The following is a 17762-nucleotide window of genomic DNA, read 5'->3' on the forward strand; positions in this document are numbered from 1 at the left end:
GGAAGTTCTCCTGGATAATATCCTGCAGAGTGTTTTCCAATTTGGTTCCGTTCTCCCTGTCACTTTCAGGTACACCAATCAGATGTAGATTTGGTCTTTTCACATAGTCCCATATTTCTTGGAGACCTTGTTCGTCTCTTTTTACTCTTTTTTCTCTAAACTTCTTGCTTCATTTCATTCATTTGATCTTCAGTCACTGATACCCTTTGTTGCAGTTATTTGAATTGGTTACTGAAGCTTGTGCATTCATCACGTAGTTCTCATGCCATGGTTTTCAGCTCCATCAGGTCATTTAAGGACTTCTTTACACTGGTTATTCCAGTGAGCCATTCGTTTAATCTTTTTTCAAAGTTTTTAGCTTCTTTGCGATGGATTCGAACTTCCTCCTTTAGCTCGGAGAAGTTTGGTCGTCTGAAGCCTTCTCTCAACTCGTCAAAGTCATTCTCCATCCAGCTTTGTTTCGTTGCTGGTGAGGATCTGCATTCCTTTGGAGGGGGAGAGGCGCTCTGATTTTTGGAATTTTCAGCTCTTCTGCTCTGTTTTTTCCCCATCTTTGTGGTTTTATCTACCTTTGGTCTTTGATGATGGTGACGTACAGATGGAGTTTTGGTGTGGATGTCCTTCTGTTTTTTAGTTTTCCTTCTAACAGTCAGGACCCTCAGCTGCAGGTCTGTTGGAGTTTGCTGGAGGTCTACTCCAGACCCTGTTTGCCTGGGTATCAGCAGTGGAGACTGCTGAACAACGAGTATTGCTGAACAGCAAATGTTGCTGCTTAATCTTTCCTCTGGAAACTTCGTCTCAGAGGGGTACCTGGCCATGTGAGGTGTCAGTCTTCCCTTACTGGGGGGTGCCTCCCAGTTATGCTACTTGGGGGTCTGGGACCCATTTGAGGAGGCAGTCTGTCCGTTCTCAGATCTCAAATTTCGTGCTGGGAGAACCACTACTCTCTTCAAAGCTGCCCAACAGAGGCATTTAAATCTGCAGAGTTTTCTACTGCGTTTTGTTTGGCTATGCCCTGCCCCCAGAGGTGGAGTCTACAGAGGCAGGAGGGGGAACATGACACACTGTCGTGGGGTGGAGGAAGTGGGGAGGGATAGCATTAGGAGATATACCTAATGTAGATGACAAGGGATAGCATTAGGAGATATACCTAATGTAAAGTTGGTGCAGCACACCAACATGGCACATGTATACACACGTAAGAAACCTGCACGTTGTGCACATGTACCCTAGGACTTAAAGTATGATAATAATAATAAAAAAAAAAAAGAGGAAGTAATAGGTGATGAAAACGTTATAGCAAACTTTAGGCCAGGGACCCCCAACAGCTGTGATTTCCCAAGTCACAGTAAAAACAGCAACTGTGAACAAGATTTGGACATTCCAATTCAACTCTGGAATTTAAATATCTCTAGATAAGAGTGTAAGCAGGGTTCCCCAACCCCTGGGCCATGGAACCTGACAGCACAGCAGGAGGTGAGCAGCAGAGCAAGCAAGCATTACTGCTTGAGCTCTGCCTCCTATCAGATCAGTGGTGGTGTTAGATTGTCATCGGAGAGTGAACCTGTCGTGAATTGCGCATGTGAGGGATCTAGGTTGCACACTCCTTATGAGAATCTAATGGCTGATGATCTGAGGTGGAACATTTTATTCTGAAACTATCCCCCCAACCTTCCATTCATGGAAAAATTGTCTTCCACGAAACCATTCCCTGGTGCTGAAAAGGTTGGTGACCACTGCTCTGAGCTATTCATTCAAGGTATTTGCTGATGAAGGGAGAGAAATGTAGCTTTACTGATGATTGAAGGGGGAAGGTGGTGGTGAGAAAGATTATTTTTCTTTGAGAATAGAGAATCAGCCATTTCTTTTTAGGTGAAGAGAAGGAGGAAATGGAGGGCGGAAGGAAGGTCGGCTGAAATTGTGAGTTAATAGATGAGCTACATCACATGAAGCATCATATACTTGTTACTGCAATATATGATTTCAAAGATGACCCTAATCCTTTTGGACTTCATTTTTCCCGCATGTAAAAGGAGATGATTGAGTTAAATAATCTCTAAGCAGTTTCAGCTCTAAAATTCTGTGGTTGAGTTTGATTTCATTCTTTTCCCCTGAAGAGTTTTTCTTTGTTAGATGTTCATTATTATGCTGTACAACTGTAATTATTATTCTTTCTTCAGTTTTCATGTGTTTCAGTGTATTATTGCATACATACCAACTTTTGAATGAAAGAAATGTTTACTTGTCCCTTAAGGGACAAATCTTTATAATGCTGATTATACTATTATACCATGTGTTTTATAATGGCAGTAACAAAAATTATTTATTGTATGTCATAATTATAATGTTTTTGTTGTCATTTATAGTTAGCATGTGCTTTTTATACTTTTGTCTTTTTAAAATAGCAAATTTTAATTTATGATAATTTTTGGCAAAATCTTACAGAAATAAGTTGCCTTATAATGTTTTTAAATCCATTTCTTCTATTTGAGATGTTAATTCAAGAACATTTGTTGTAAAATGTTAAAATCTTGATGATGTATTTATTTTTATTTACTAATTGGGATTTTTTTTTTTTTTTCTTTTGAGACGGAGTCTTGCCCTGTCGCCCAGGCTGGAGTGCAGTGGCCTGATCTCAGCTTACTGCAAGCTCCGCCTCCCGGGTTTACGCCATTCTCCTGTTTTAGCCTCCCGAGTAGCTGGGACTACAGGCGCCCGCCACCTCGCCTGGCTAGTTTTTTGTATTTTTTAGTAGAGACGGGGTTTCACCGTGTTAGCCAGGATGGTCTCGATCTCCTGACCTCGTGATCCACCTGTCTTGGCCTCCCAAAGTGCTGGGATTACAGGCTTGAGCCACTGCGCCCGGCCTACTAATTGGGATTTTTAAAAACAGATGGCAATACATGTTTAACTTTTTATTTAAGGAGATGTATAAGTCCTCTTATTCAACTTTACAACTTCCTTTGGCTAACATTTCTATTGGTAGTTATACTTACTGTTTCATACATTTTTATTGCTCCAGACTATTAGTTTACAACATTTACCAAACCAGTTTTTGAATATGTGAACTATCCTTCATGAAAGCAACTTCAGTTTACACTGCTGGTTCTTCTTTTTCCAGATTAAGTATTTATCGTCTTGGTCAAGGGATGTTGACAAATTATTAGGTTATATAGGTTTTGTAAATCTGTGTATCTGATTGCTATAGTTTAAAAGAGAGAGCTTAAAATTTTATTTTTAAATTGTTATTGTTGATTTGGTGGATAATAGAGAAAGCAAAATATGATTCATAATAACTTGGCAATATTTAGAAGGTAACTTCTTTGTCCAGTAGGTCCTTTTTTATTGTAATTTCACTTGCTTCAGTGTTTTCTTAGAAGCATCTCTAGACAACACAAAAATATAATAAAGGCTTTAAAAAAAATGTCAGAATAGTATGCAATTTCCCCGAAGCCCTTTGCATTTCTGCAGACAGCCAGCAGGGGATCTCCTCTACACCCAATTTCCTTCTGAGTACAGTTGGTAGATAGTGTCTGATTATACTGTTGAGGCATTTAATGGAAAATTCGACAGTGGCTTTGAGAGAGTTCTTAGTTGAGCATAGGTGATAAAATATTATCTTTATTCATAACTCGAAATATTTGGCAGTTGGACATTGCTTTAAAAATGTGTTTTGTATTGTTATATTAATAACTGTAAATTCCAGAATCCTTTGAATATTGGGCCTTTATGTGGAAATAAGAAATCCTGAAATTGTACAGAAACCAGCAGAGTACTTTGCATACATTGTTGCTCAGAACAGGTCTTAAAAAAGAATGAATGTGAAATATCTTAATTTGAAGTTATGATTTTCAGTAATCATTTCAGTATTAGAAACAAATCTCTTTCTCAATTCTGTACTTGTTGTTTATTGGTTAATACCAGGTTATAGGTATTGATGGGTGCATCACTTTTATTTTCCTTGATAGTAATTACATAAGTAGGTTCTTTGCAATGCAGTTTTCCTTGAAAATGTAATTTTAAAAAATGTTTTATTTCTAAAATGTTGTTTTCTTCACTTAAACCGAGTGTGTAAGAAATAATTTGACATTGTCAATTTGATGAATGTTAGGAGTATAGTAGCTTTTTGAAATTATTTGGAAGTAGGTTAATACTGTTAAAGAAATTGATAATTATTTTATGCTCATTAAATAGTATTTTGGAAATCAGTTATGAAGAAATTTTAAACATATTTTGTTATAGAACTTCACAGTTGATATAAATTAATTCTAGAGATATGGAAGTCAGTGCATTATAAACCCAAGGGATAAAAAATAATAACTAAAGACAAATGTTGAGGTTAAGCTACTTTTACATTTACTGGAAAACAGTAACCCTTTGTTTTGTATCCATGTGTGTTTTTCCACTCTGAGGTATTTATCTTTTGTTGTTTTAGAAATAATTGACGCAGAAATATCATCAGTTCTCTGCAGTATTTCATGTAACATGTGATGTTATGTTTTTTCTTTCTATTATGACAAATATAGTACCCAGGAATTTCAGGGGTTGCTTATAAAATTTTGTAGTATGATCTGCTTGCTTTAAGCATAAACATGCTTGTACATATGAAGAGTAATTTATGCCATATACCAAATTTCCTGGGATTTAAAACCTCAATCTCACAATTATTTTCACAAAAGAAAGTGGAAAGAAATAACATTTTAGGATATTTTTCGATATCCTTTTTGTGTGTACATTATACAAGTTGAAGACAAAATACATTTTTAAACAGTTTTTCTTGTAGTTAATGTTATTTTAGTCATAAAATATTAAAATTAATTTATAAAATTTATAGCTTACAGTGTAGAAAATGCAGTCAGTGGTTTATATTTATGGAAAAATATATATTTTAGCAGATAATTAAACAGTACAGGAGGAGTATGTATAGAAGTAAAATGTGAAACTTAAAAAAATTTGTCAAAAATGCAGTGATCTTTCGGGGTGTGAAATAAATACTGTATATTTAAATTTGTTAATTTTGAGCTACTGTCAAATTGTATAGAAGAAAATGTTGATTGGGAAGTGGAAAAAGGCTTTGGAACATACTTAGTATGCAGCTGTTGTAAAGCAAATTGAAACTGACGTATTTCATCCTGTGTACTTATTAAAACTTTGTCTGAACACTTGGATCTTTTCTTTTTGTTTTAGATATTTGGTTTCCAGGCAGGACTGACATCTTTGGATTGCAGTGGATCTTACTGCTTACCTGTACCAATTATTCCCTCTTTCAGCACCGCTCTTTATGGTAAACTTCTGAAACTCCCCACGTACTGGTAAGTCTTACATGTTAAAATGTGTTAAAATGTGATTTATGTTAATTTCCATTTATTAGGAGGGAAAAAAACGCCCAAATGTTTCTGTCTTATGCCTATGTTAGTTTTATACAAAACTTTAGAAAAAAATATCTAAACTTGTACTTTTACTGAGACACTAAAAATCTTTTTTAAGTGTCTGAAATCTGTTAGTTCATAGTGTCTTTTGTGATAGCAATAACTGTTATTAGGGTAATAACTGTTAATTCATGTTGGATGTATGTAAAATACTACTTCAGATTATAATAGGAAGTGTAAGACCAAGTGCCTTTTTTTCAAGAGAGGGGTATAAAGATTTTAAAAAGTTATAAATTAATATTCAAGACCAAAGTATGTATCTATTAAATAATAATTTCATATATATTCATAGCCACTGACAAAAGTATACCCAATACATAGAGTTAGAATGTATTTACATGTCTAGTAGCTATATTTTGTAAGAAATTGATTGTAGCCCTTACCATTTTCATTCAGAAGTGAGTGCTATATTTGGAGGTTACATTTCCTTCAAATTCAAAGAGATTTACAGAAAGAAAGCCAGTAGTTACCAGTTATAAATTTTTAGTTTAAAGGAATGCTTTTAATATATTGTTTAAATATATAAAATAATGTTTAAATATATGAAATTAATTTTTAGTGAACCATTTTTCCAGTTTAAAATGTGATTTAGAATATCGTTTGCGTTCTCATTCTAATCAGTAAGCTTATTTTTGCAGGATAGTTTTTCTATTAGTTTTTTACTAAAAATGACATAACCTTTAGAAAATTAGCATTAATTTCTTATCTAAAATACTTCAGTTGCTAAAAATTTGTTTCTTTAATAATATGTAACTTTTAAAATGAAATTATAAAATAATTGCTCATATTTTCAAGAAACTTTACCTGCTGATACAGAAAAATTTTTTAAAAGTTGTAGTTAAGTCTTAGTATCAATTCCTCTATGAAATGAAACCATTATTAATTCTTAATTTCTATGATAAATTTCGTTTTGTCCTTACTCCTCCATACCTCTCACATGTCATTTATTATGTTATATATAGATTTAACTTTTTACTGGCATATATTGTATGTTGCATTTGAGCCAAGTTTTATATTCTGATTTATTAAGAAATAAACTGGGATATGTCACAGTTGATATGGTGATATCAATTTTCATAGGTATTTGTGAAAAGTATTATCTCAGTTATGTGCTGATTAATTTATCATTTCTAGGACTGAAATAGTTTTATGGCAAGCAGTGCAATTTACTTTAGAAAATTCTTAATTTCTTTAAAAAAGTCCACATTTTTCAAAATGATTATAGCCTTCATATAAAATCAATATTTAAATAAGTAAGGCTTGGTTGAAGGATACAAAGAGGTTATTGTGAATACTGTCAAATGTTACTTAAAATATGCCTGCAGACATCTAGAAATAATATTCCAATTAAATACTGAAAGCATGAGATCACAGAATGCCAATATTTTTTGGATGTGTTTTTTTTTTTTGTAGTTAAGATTACTTCTATGTTATTTCAGTGGTATTTTTGCTATGCTTTTTAGAAGTATATTGATTTGAAATAGTTTCTTGAAATTTTCATAATAAATGTAAAAAAAATCTTCAGTAACTCTAACTTGAAAATAAAGACAAACCTTAATAAATTGAGATGTTGATTGGTTTTAGTGCAGTTTGAATTCAATAAAATACTGCTTAAGCAGTATGTCCTATAAGTTTAAAGAAAGCAGACAATTTCCCTGGGAGGTCAGAGGTAGCTGATGAGATGAGGTCCTGTTAGAATTGGACATTAATGGATGAGACAGATGTCCATGTGTCTGTCACTGAATACAGTGAGAGAAGAATTTGGAAAGTTACTCTACCTTAGACTTGTCCATGAGCAATGATATCTAAATGTTTTAATATGAACACTTAAAAATAGTTAAACCAGTTAATCAAATATTCATTAGTCCCATTTCTTCATTTTCATGTTTGTTAAAGTCTAACTAAAATATAGTCTCAAATTCACTTTGTCCTATAATTGAGGGTTCAAACGTGTGATTTTATTAGTAGAGAAATATATGCAATATATTTGGAAGTTTGGAGTATAGAAATAGTATGTTGGCTTAGAAAGTCATGGAAAACATGGAGGGGTAATTTTTAAGCAGGCTATTGAGGAATGGATATAATCTGAAAGAGCATACTGTATTATTTTATACAGTCCTAGGTACCTAGTTTAACAAAGTTTTCATGACAGTCCTTTGAGATAAGATGATATTCTCTCTTATAAACTCTTTCTAAATTTCAGAGAGGTTAAATAAGTTGTCCAAAGTCACACACTAGCCTCACAAGATTTTCGTGGAGGATTGTCTGATTTGAACATCTTTGATTGTTTTATTACTTGATGGAGTGAAGGGGACATATATAATCTTTTGTTAATCAGTTTTTTAGGCCCAGTATGCTTCTTGCCTATAGTTAAAGTAAATTTCCAAGGATCGACAGGCTAGCTAATAAAGCTGAACTCTGCTAGTATTAGTTAATAGCATGTAGATATTATTGTAATTCTGATCTTAAAATTGTGGATATTAGCACTAGGTGGAATCTTAGACATTATCCCCGTTACTGAGTCTTTATGACATACTTTTGGTTTATAGTCATCTATCTACTGTTTGAACATTTTATTCGAGGATGTTAGGTACTTTCTGGGCCAACCATTATTGAGCAGCTCTAAATTTGTTTCTTTTATTTAATCAAAGTTTGCTTTTATGAGAAGTTTATACTTGGATTTCTGCCTAAGAATGTTTCTTCTCTGATATAATTATTATATATATCGTGAGGCATTTTCATTCTCAGAGAAATGTGTGAAAACACTATTTCTTTTTAAGATTGAGAGACTTCTAAGTTTCCAGTTTTTACTTAGCACAGTGCCAAATGTTGGTTTTAACTAGCAAAGCTATTGAACAGATCATTTGTAGGGGGAAAATGCTTCTGTGAAATCTTTGAGTTCAGTGTTAATTAGAAGTTATGGAACTTGGTGCCGGTAGACTGATGGTATTGATGTGGCTGGTGTGTGAAGGACAAGTGAGGCAGATACTGGTCCTTTTGCCTCCCTGGAACTGAAACTGAAGGCATCATTTGTCCCAGCTCAGAATGACACCAGGATAAATTCTTTTAGTTTTAATGGATCCTGGGGCCTTCAAGTCTAAAAAAAATTGCCAGTAATACTTATTATCAACAGAATAAGTAACCTTCCAGGGCTTAAAATGATGTTTGTTTCTGCCCTGTTCTTAATAATGCCACAGTTTGAGGCCTCAAGAAGCTATACGTGGGTGTTTTTAATGAACCTGGAGATAGATCTTCCTTCCAAACCTGTGTTCATCAGTCTGCTTTTGTGATTAACGTTCCTTTTAACTAAATGCCTTAAAACTACTAAGACTTAAATGGGATGTTAATTCTCTTATCTCCACCTGATTGGTGTTAGACTTATTTTTCAGCTTTGGTTCTGGCATCTAAGATGCGCTTTTATGGAATTTTTTGAACAAAAAAGAAACATTAACATCTGTTACAATCTTCTCATTTCAAAGATGGGAAAACTGAGTCCCAGAGAGGTCAAATTTCTTGCCTAAGAGCACAAAGTTAATTAGTATCATTGCCTCAATTTGTTCCTCTCTTTCTTGATTCAAGGCTCGATCAACTGTACCATTTTGCTTAAAACAATTATTACTATTTCAAAAAGTAACTATTTTTAAATGTAAAATTTGGTAGCATTAAGTACATTCACATTGTTGTGCAATAGTGCTACCATTCAACTTTGTCTATAAATTTGACTATTCTAGGTGCCTCACTTAAATGGAATCATTCAATGTTTGTCATTTGTGTCTGACTTATTTCACTTAGCATAATGTTTTCAAGATTAATCCATGTCGCAGCATGTGTCAGAATTTCCTTCCTTATTCATTCATTTGTAAGACGGAATTTTATGTATTCATGTTATGTATATGCTACATTTTGTTTATCCATTTATCCATTGACAAATTCCTCTCACCCTTTAGCTATTGTGAATGATGCTGCTGTGAACATGCATGTACAAATATCTGTTTGAGTCTCTGCTTTCAGTTATTTTGAGTATATACCTAGAAGTGGAATTGCTGTATCATATGGTAATTTTGTGTTTAAGTTTTTGAGAGCTACCATACTGATTTCCACACCACTTTACACCTGCAACAGTGATGCAGAAAGATTCCAATTTCTCCATATTTTCATCACTACTTACTGTTTTCTGTTTTTTTGATAATAGCTATCCTAGCAAATATGAGGTGATATCTCGTTGTGGTTTTAATTTGCATTTTCCTAATGATTAGGGACATTGACCATCTTTTCATGTGCTTATTGGTCATTTGTATATGTTTGGGGAAATACCTATTCAAGTCCTTTGCTCATTTTTTAATTAGTTTTTATTCCCTTGAGTTGTAGAAGTTCTTTATGTGTTCTGTAAATTAATCCCTTATCAGATATATGATTTGCAAGTATTTTCTTCCACTGTGTGGGACCACATTGCAGGGTCCTGGCTGGAGATGCATCAATAAACAAAATAGGCAAGTTATTTCCCCTCATGGCAGGGTCCTGGCTGGAGATGCATCAATAAACAAAATAGGCAAGTTATTTCCCCTCATGGCAATAGAGAATAAACATTATCTTAATTAAGGGAATTTTAAGGGGAGAAAAATTGCTTCATGTAGATTGTCTTTTAAAATTGAATCATAAAATCATCCTTTTTGCTGTACTGAGCCTTGAAAGGAGGTGTTTGAATAGTTCTTGATAGCATAATACTTTCAGATTACTTAACATTTTTCTATTTATTATTATTTTTTATGTTGCAGTGAATGCAGCATTTTTACTTTTTCTTAATGATTCATGTTTGAACTGAAAACCATCGAATTAGGAGTAGAGCAAACAGTGATAGGAATTGAAATATAGATTCCTGCAGATAAGTGAAAAAACCTGTTGAATAAATTAAATATATTTTTTATTTACTAGCTCTGAAAACATTCTTCAGTTATTGTTGAATGATGTTGTAGGGTGCATTTGATAATTCAGGACTTAATGCAAGCTTTTCTAAAAACTTGATTTCTCATCAGGTATTTTAACATGTACAGCTTGAATAACATGGGCTTGAACTGTGTGGGTTCAATTTCTTTCAATAACTATATTGGAAAATTTTTTTTGAGATTTGTAACAATTTGAAAACATTTGCAGATGAACCATTTAGCCTAGAAATATCAAAAAAATGAAGAAAAAGTTAGGTATGTTACGAATGCATACAATTTATGTAGATTTTAGTATATTATTTACTACCATGCAATATACACAAATTTATTATAAAACGTTAAAATTTGTCCAGGAGTGGTGGCTCACACCTCCAATTCCAGCACTTTGGGAGGCCAAGGTGGGAGGATTCTTTGAGCCCAAGAGTTCCAGACTCCATTTCTAGAAAAATAAAAAGGTAACCAGGCATGGTGGCATGTGTCTGTAGTCTCAGCTACTTAGGAGGCTGAGGTGGGAGGGTCACTTGCACTCGGGATGTTTAGGCTGCAGTAAGCCATAATCATGCCACTGCACTCCAGCCTGAATGACAAAGCGAGACCCTGTCTGTTTCAAACCCCAAAACCAAAAAGGTAAAATTTGTTAAAACTTATGCACACAAATGCTTAGGAACCACACATGGCACCATTCAGAGCTGAGAGAAGTGTAAACAAAGATAAAGATGCAGTATTAAATCATAACTGCATAAAGTTAACTATAGTATTACATAGTGTACTACTGTAATAATTCTGTAGCCACCTTTTGTTGCTACTGCGGTGAGCTTTTGTGTTGTATCTGCTTAAAATGCTGTGTGATGGTGAGCATCTCCATGTGAGCAGTTCTTCTCTCCAGTATGTGTATTGCAATAAAAAGTGATCTGTTACAGTTCTAACGTATTTGTCATTGGGCTGAGTGCAATACTGTAAAATACTATAAACCTTTTTTTTTTTTTTTGAGACAGAGTCTCGGTCTGTTGCCCAGGCTGGAATACAGTGGCATGATCTTGACTCACTGCAGCCTCTGCCTCCTGGGCTGAAGTGATTCTTGTTCCTCAGCCTTCCGAGTAGCTGGGATTACAGGCGCGTGCACCACCACACCCAGCTAATTTTTGTATTTTTAGTAGGGATGAGGTTTCACCATGTTGGCTAGGCTGGTCTTGAACTCCTGACCTCAAGTGATCTGCCCACCTCGGCCTCCCAAAGTGCTGGGATTACAGGCATAAGCCACCGTGCCCACTCCTGTAAACCTTGAATAACACCACAGGACCCACACAAAGTGATTCTGGAAGTGGTTCCAAGAAGCAGAAAAAAGCCATGACACTATAAAACAAAGTTGAATTGCTTGATATGTACCATAGATTGAGTTCTGCAGCTTCGGTTGTCTGCCCTTTAAGGAAGATAAATTCAGCATAAGGACTATTGTAAAAAAAAAGTAAAAGAAAATCTGTGAAACCATTGCTTCAGTTATGCCGGCTAGCACAAACACTTTTCACTTTTTGTGAAATACCTTTTTATTTTGTATTGAAAATGCAGCTTTTATGTGGGTGGAGGATTGCTATAAGAAAGGAATACTGGAGACTCTAATATGACTTGAGAAAAAGTGAAGTCAGTATGTGACAACTTAAAGCAAAAAGGAGATGAAGGATCTAAAGGTGAAGAATTTAATGCCAGCAAATGATGGTTTGATAATTTTAGAAAGAGGTTTGGCTTAAAAAATTTCAAGAGAACAGGAGAAGTGCTTTCTGCTACCAAGAAGCTCATCTTAGTCAGCAGATGAGTTTCCTAGGCGCCATTAAGAAAATAATTGAGGAGAAAGGCTATCTACCTGAACAGATTTTAAGTGTGGATGAAAGTGCTCTATTCTGGACAGAAATGCCACCAAGGACATATTAGTAAGGAAGTGATGAGTGCTCACAGACCTGTGCCAGATGATAAGAAGTAGGAAAAGCAGTGCCAGAAAACAAATTGACATTATACAGTCTGGCAGAAGGGTTCCAGTTATTCAAGATTGCTTTTGACTTTTTTAATGACATGGATCCTCCTATGATAGGGGCACTGCATTATTTGAAATAAATTTCTTGGAAAGACTGACCAGTCTTTGTATATGTGAATGGTCCTGCCAATTTCTGTTTCTCCGTATGTTTTTGGTTATAATTTGATAATGTGTTTAAATAAATAGCTAGTCAAAAAATAAATACATTTACAGTTTTTAAAACATGGCCTATGTATATGGAATTAAAAGAATATAAAAAGCATAATTACAGGTAAATAGTATGCATCTTTATATTAGATTTTTTCCCTTTACTTTTTTTAGAAAGGGCACAAAGAGCATTTGACATATGTTAACAAGCAAGAAAGTGTTGGTCCAGTGAGAACAGAAAGTTTCCTTTGATTGTGATTTTGGAAAATTTGATATTTTCCACATGGAATTTTATGGTCAGTTGGGTGTGAAGTTGTATAGGCAAATATGATCCATTTTTAATTCCCTAGTTTAATGTTTTAAACTTAGTAAAATTGTTTAGTGGTGTCCAAATGAGCATTTACAACTCATTCTTAGTTTGTTGCCTTCAAATTTGATTTTTGGTTATTGGAGAATATTTCTACATGACCTATATCTATGTCAGAATAATTATATTGACTTTTCCTCAGTATTTGGCTTTGCCTATGTGCAACAGTGGGAAAATATTATCCTGTGACAACATTCTATTCTGGTGACAGCATTTTAAAAAATATATCTGTGTTTCATTATTTTTGTGAGGGAGAGTGAAAGTCAATAGTATTTTCTGAGTGCAAAAGAACTCTTAAGTTGTTAATGTATTTTTTTTAAAAGGGAAATGGCTTGGTTAGTAATTATTAAATTTAGCCTAGGTTTTCTTTTTATGACTACCTTTAAATTTTTTTCTTGACTGTGTTTGATGATTTAATTTCTTTTTAATATATTAACTTGAAATGTAAGAACAAATAATCATTGGAGGTTCCCATATTCAAAAGATCAGATATTCAAAAGATCAGATAGTGCTTAAGTTAGTGGCAGAAGAAAATTTCTATTAATAGCATCATAATCCCCTTGTATAGAATTTTGTACTTAACTAAGTTTCACTGCATACAGGAAGTTTTTTGATACTCACAACCGACCTTTGAAATAAACAGGTTAGGTACTCTTATTTCTATTTTATAGATGTGGAAATGGAGGATTAGGGAAGGTGATACGGTAGACCTAGAGAGATAAAATCGCTTGCATTGGACATCTTTTATTTATTTTATTTTATTTTATTTTATTTTATTTTATTTTTCTATATTTTGAGGCAGAGTCTTGTTCTGTCACGCAGGCTGGAGTGCAGTGGCACAATCTCGGCTCACTGCAAACCTCCATTTCCTGGGTTCAAGCGATTCTCCTACCTCAGCCTCCTGAGTAGCTGTGATTACAGGTGTGTGCTATGACACCTGGCTAATTTTTGTATTTTTATTGGAGATGGGGTTTCCCCATGTTGATCAGACTGGTCTTGAACTCCTGACCTCAAGTGATCCACCTGCCTTGGCCTCCCAAGGTGCAGGGATTACAGGTGTGAGCCACCGCACCTGGCCTAGATATCTTTTGATTAATTGATGTTGGAGCTATTAATAGCATGTTGGTTAATAGCTATTAATACCAGGTTCTGGACAAGAACTTTGTATTCTTCATTGTGACTTATGACTTAAAAAATACTGCCAGCTTCTTAGAAGAGTCTGTTAATACTTAGCGTTGTTCAGGTTTCAAGTGACTAGTGAGTCATTTATTCATTAAAAAAAAATTTTAGTGCCTATCATGTTAAAACTGTTGTGTTGTAGGCCTTGGAGTGTGAATACCACTTGGTCTTTGTGTTTCCTTTCTTGATACTTTAAGAATTTAGACAGGTGTTCTTAAACACTGGCTAACTCATACATTTGCAGCCAAGTTTGTTTGTTTGGCTTGTTTTTGGAAGATCTAATTATGACCTCTTTGCTAGAATACTTTGCTTCTTACAGCTTATATGGTAAAATTTAAAAGCTTTAAAATATCCTTTGATGCCCTCTATGGTCTGGCCCCTGCTTGGCTATCTAGACTCATCTGAAACATCCTCTTCTCTGTACCCTCCTTCTTGCTTTTAAAAATTTTCTCTCCTTTTACCAAATTGTTCACTATTATTGTTTTACTATTCTATATCCTAAATAACTGTAATTGACTCCAGATGCTAGTCCAATTGATACTTTTTCTGACTAGGTCACACCCCCATAAAATATGCTTTAAAATAGGAGACAACGTTCTTGTTTTTCATTGTACTTTTCGTAGAATTGATTTTACACTGCTTTGTGTGATTATTTAATAGCCTTTCCCACTTGTTTTACTTTAAGCTCCATAAGAACCATCTCTTTTTCTGTGGGGCACATTTATCTTGAAAACCTTGCATCTGTTGTAGACATGAGTAAATATTTATTGGTATACATCTGGTTGCTTCTTTAAAAATTTCAGTTTTTTTTTTTTTTTGGTTTTCTGATTTATGAGGTTTTAGTTTGTATACTTTTTTGACAATCAAGTTCTGTCTCTTATTAGCTCACATTATACATGCAAAACATATTCTTGGCCAAAGTGAAAATCTGTGACATTAATTACTTAAATTAAACTAAAATTTTAGTGACTTTTCCTATTCAGAGTTCTCAAGGTAATATTTGAAAGTTATTAATTACATACATAAAATATATTGTATAAATACACTTCATCTCCTTTTTTTCCTGAGCAGTTACACGTTCTTATTTTAAGTAGATGAATTGTCTGTTTTAAATTAACTTGTCTAGAAGATGAGATAATGTAGAGGTATCTTACTTCTTTTGTATTTTGTTTGTTTACTTCCGCACATCAGTTAACCATTATTTAATCTGCTCCATGTTCTGTAGTACTAGCACCACTTTTTGGCTCATACCGCGCAAGTATAGTATATAGGCCATTCCCTCCAGAGACTTACAACTCACGCTGCAACTCATTTATAAATATTTATTGGATCCATGGTATAATTCCAGTCATCATTCTACATGCTGGGAATGCAGTGGTAAACGAAATAGACCTTGTCTCTGTTTCATGGAGCTGATATTCTGAAGAGGTAGAGCCAGTCAACACTTCATTAAGACAAATACATGCATTTTAGATAATGGTGAGTAATAAGAAAAATTATGGCCAGTGGAATAGAAAATGAGTGTTTTGGGGAGTTTATTTGTCTAAAACGGTCAGGGAAGGTCTCTTAGGTAGATGTGACTTTTGGCTCCAACCTAAATGACCAGTCAATGGCAGCCATACAAAGATTTTGGGAAATTGTGTTGCAAGTATTGGGAATAGCTGGTGCAGGTCTCAATGTAGAAATAGATATGGTTCATCTCAAAGACAGAAGTCAAGTGTGACTGCAACTTAGTAAAGGGAGATAGATAAGAGATTAAATTGGAGAGGTGGTCTATTCACAAAGAAAAGCAACGTCAGTGGGTATAATCTGAACAATTTTTAGCCTTAATAGTAGATAAAGATTTAAACAATGTAGAATTAACGATCTTTTTTTGTATACTGTTAAATGAATATAATATTCAGAATGTTAGGGTTGTGACACCAGTGGTGGAAATTTAATTTGACAGAGCCTTACAACTTTTCTGCTGCACAGCTTGACTATATCCATCAAAATCTGTAAGCATGAATATCTTTTACTCAGCATGTCAATTTTTAGGAGTTTGTCCTTAGACATAATTAAGCAAATGAACAATAATTAGTTATGATAAAATGGAAAAATGTAACTACCCAATAATGAAAAACAGGTTATATAAATTATATTACACTCATACCAGTTAGTAATATGTAGAATAGCCATTAAAATTGTGTTGTAGAATATATTTATTGGTATAGAAGGATTTTCATGATAAATACTGAGTGAAAACAGGTCACAGAACAGAGGATGCAGAATTAGTCTATTAATGTGAGCAAAAAATATGCTTGCACAGGTAAAAAGGCTGGGCTATTGCTAAATTGTTTGTGATGGTGTTATGTGGGTGATAGGTGACATGTGGTTTATGTATTATAGTGGTTAGAAGCATGGACCTCAGAACTGGATTCCTTGCATTTAAATATAGGCTCCTCCGCTTCCTAGCCTTGTGGCTGAGAAAGTCTTTGTGTCTGAGTTTCCTCATTTGTAAAAGAGGCAATTCTTAATTCTTATCTTTGAGTTATTTTGAGGCTTAAATGAGTTAAACAAATATGAGCTGCTTTGAATAGTGCCTGACACATAACAAGTTCTTTATGCATGTTAGCTGTGATTATTACTATTGCATATTTCTTTTTTTCTGACTTTTTTCAGTGAACACACATTTATAAAATTGATGGGTCACCTTTCTCTTTTATTTTATTTATTTATAAAATTTTATTTATAGAATTTTATTTAACATGCTGAAAAAGGAAAAGTGTGTTTTTAATCACATGTATTAATATAATAAGTATAATCTATTAATAAATTTATAAACTTCTATAAAGCAGTTAAGAAAATAAACTGAGGAACAGACTGAGTAAAAATATGCAAAAACATCTGAAAAAATTCTTGTATACAGAATATATGAAAATATCCTACAGTTTAATAAGAAAAAAAGACAACCAATTAAAAAATGGGCAAAAGACATGAACAGACATTTCACAAAGGAAGGGTCACCAAACACATGAAAAAGAACCCAACAGCTAGACATAAGGGAATTGCAGATTAAAACCACATTGAGAATGATCATAACAGCTTTATTCAAAATAACCCCAAACTGAAATAACCCTGGAGATTAAATAAATTGTGGTGTATTTAAACAACAAAATACCACTCATCAATAAAAAGTAATGAACTACTGATATATACAGTTGTGTTTCCTGAGTGAAAGGAACTGGACACAACAGAAACATGGTATGTTTCTATTTATATAAATTTCTGGAACAGGCAAAAATTAATCTGTAGTGGAAAAAAGTCTAAATTGCCTTTGGGAGGATGAAGGAGGAAGGATTGATTGGAAAGAACACAGGGAATTTTCTGGGGAGATGGTGATTTCAGTATCTTGTTGGGGTGTGGGTTATAACACAGGTATGAGTATTTGTCAAGATTCATAAAAGTCTACAGTTAATATTTTTATATTTTACTGTTTGCAAATTTTACTGAAAGAAAAAAGGACCTTAAACAAAATTGAAATCTGCTTTTTTGCAATGGAATGAGTTAGCAACTAAGGATATGAATTAAGCAATTTTTAAAGCACTTTTTGTGTATTCTAGGCTTGATTAAATAAGTAGGCTTATTCAAAGTAATGGTATCCAGGTTTTTCTTTTTTTTTTTTTTTTTTT

At 33.8% G+C, this 17762-nt stretch overlaps 1 protein-coding gene across 1 annotated transcript in view; it reads left to right on the top strand.

The window, feature by feature from the left end:
* LOC105553858 (vacuolar protein sorting-associated protein 13B-like) overlaps nt 1–17762 on the top strand; it is a 194762-nt gene that overhangs the window by 144834 nt on the left and 32166 nt on the right. Inside the window, exon 16 of the mRNA XM_012000016.1 lies at nt 5188–5312. Coding sequence (XP_011855406.1) covers nt 5188–5312 — 125 coding nt within the window. The remainder of the gene's footprint in view (nt 1–5187; nt 5313–17762) is intronic.

The sequence above is a fragment of the Mandrillus leucophaeus genome, unplaced genomic scaffold, assembly GCF_000951045.1.
Source record: "Mandrillus leucophaeus isolate KB7577 unplaced genomic scaffold, Mleu.le_1.0 Scaffold611, whole genome shotgun sequence".
In the NCBI taxonomy this organism is placed as follows: domain Eukaryota; kingdom Metazoa; phylum Chordata; class Mammalia; order Primates; family Cercopithecidae; genus Mandrillus; species Mandrillus leucophaeus.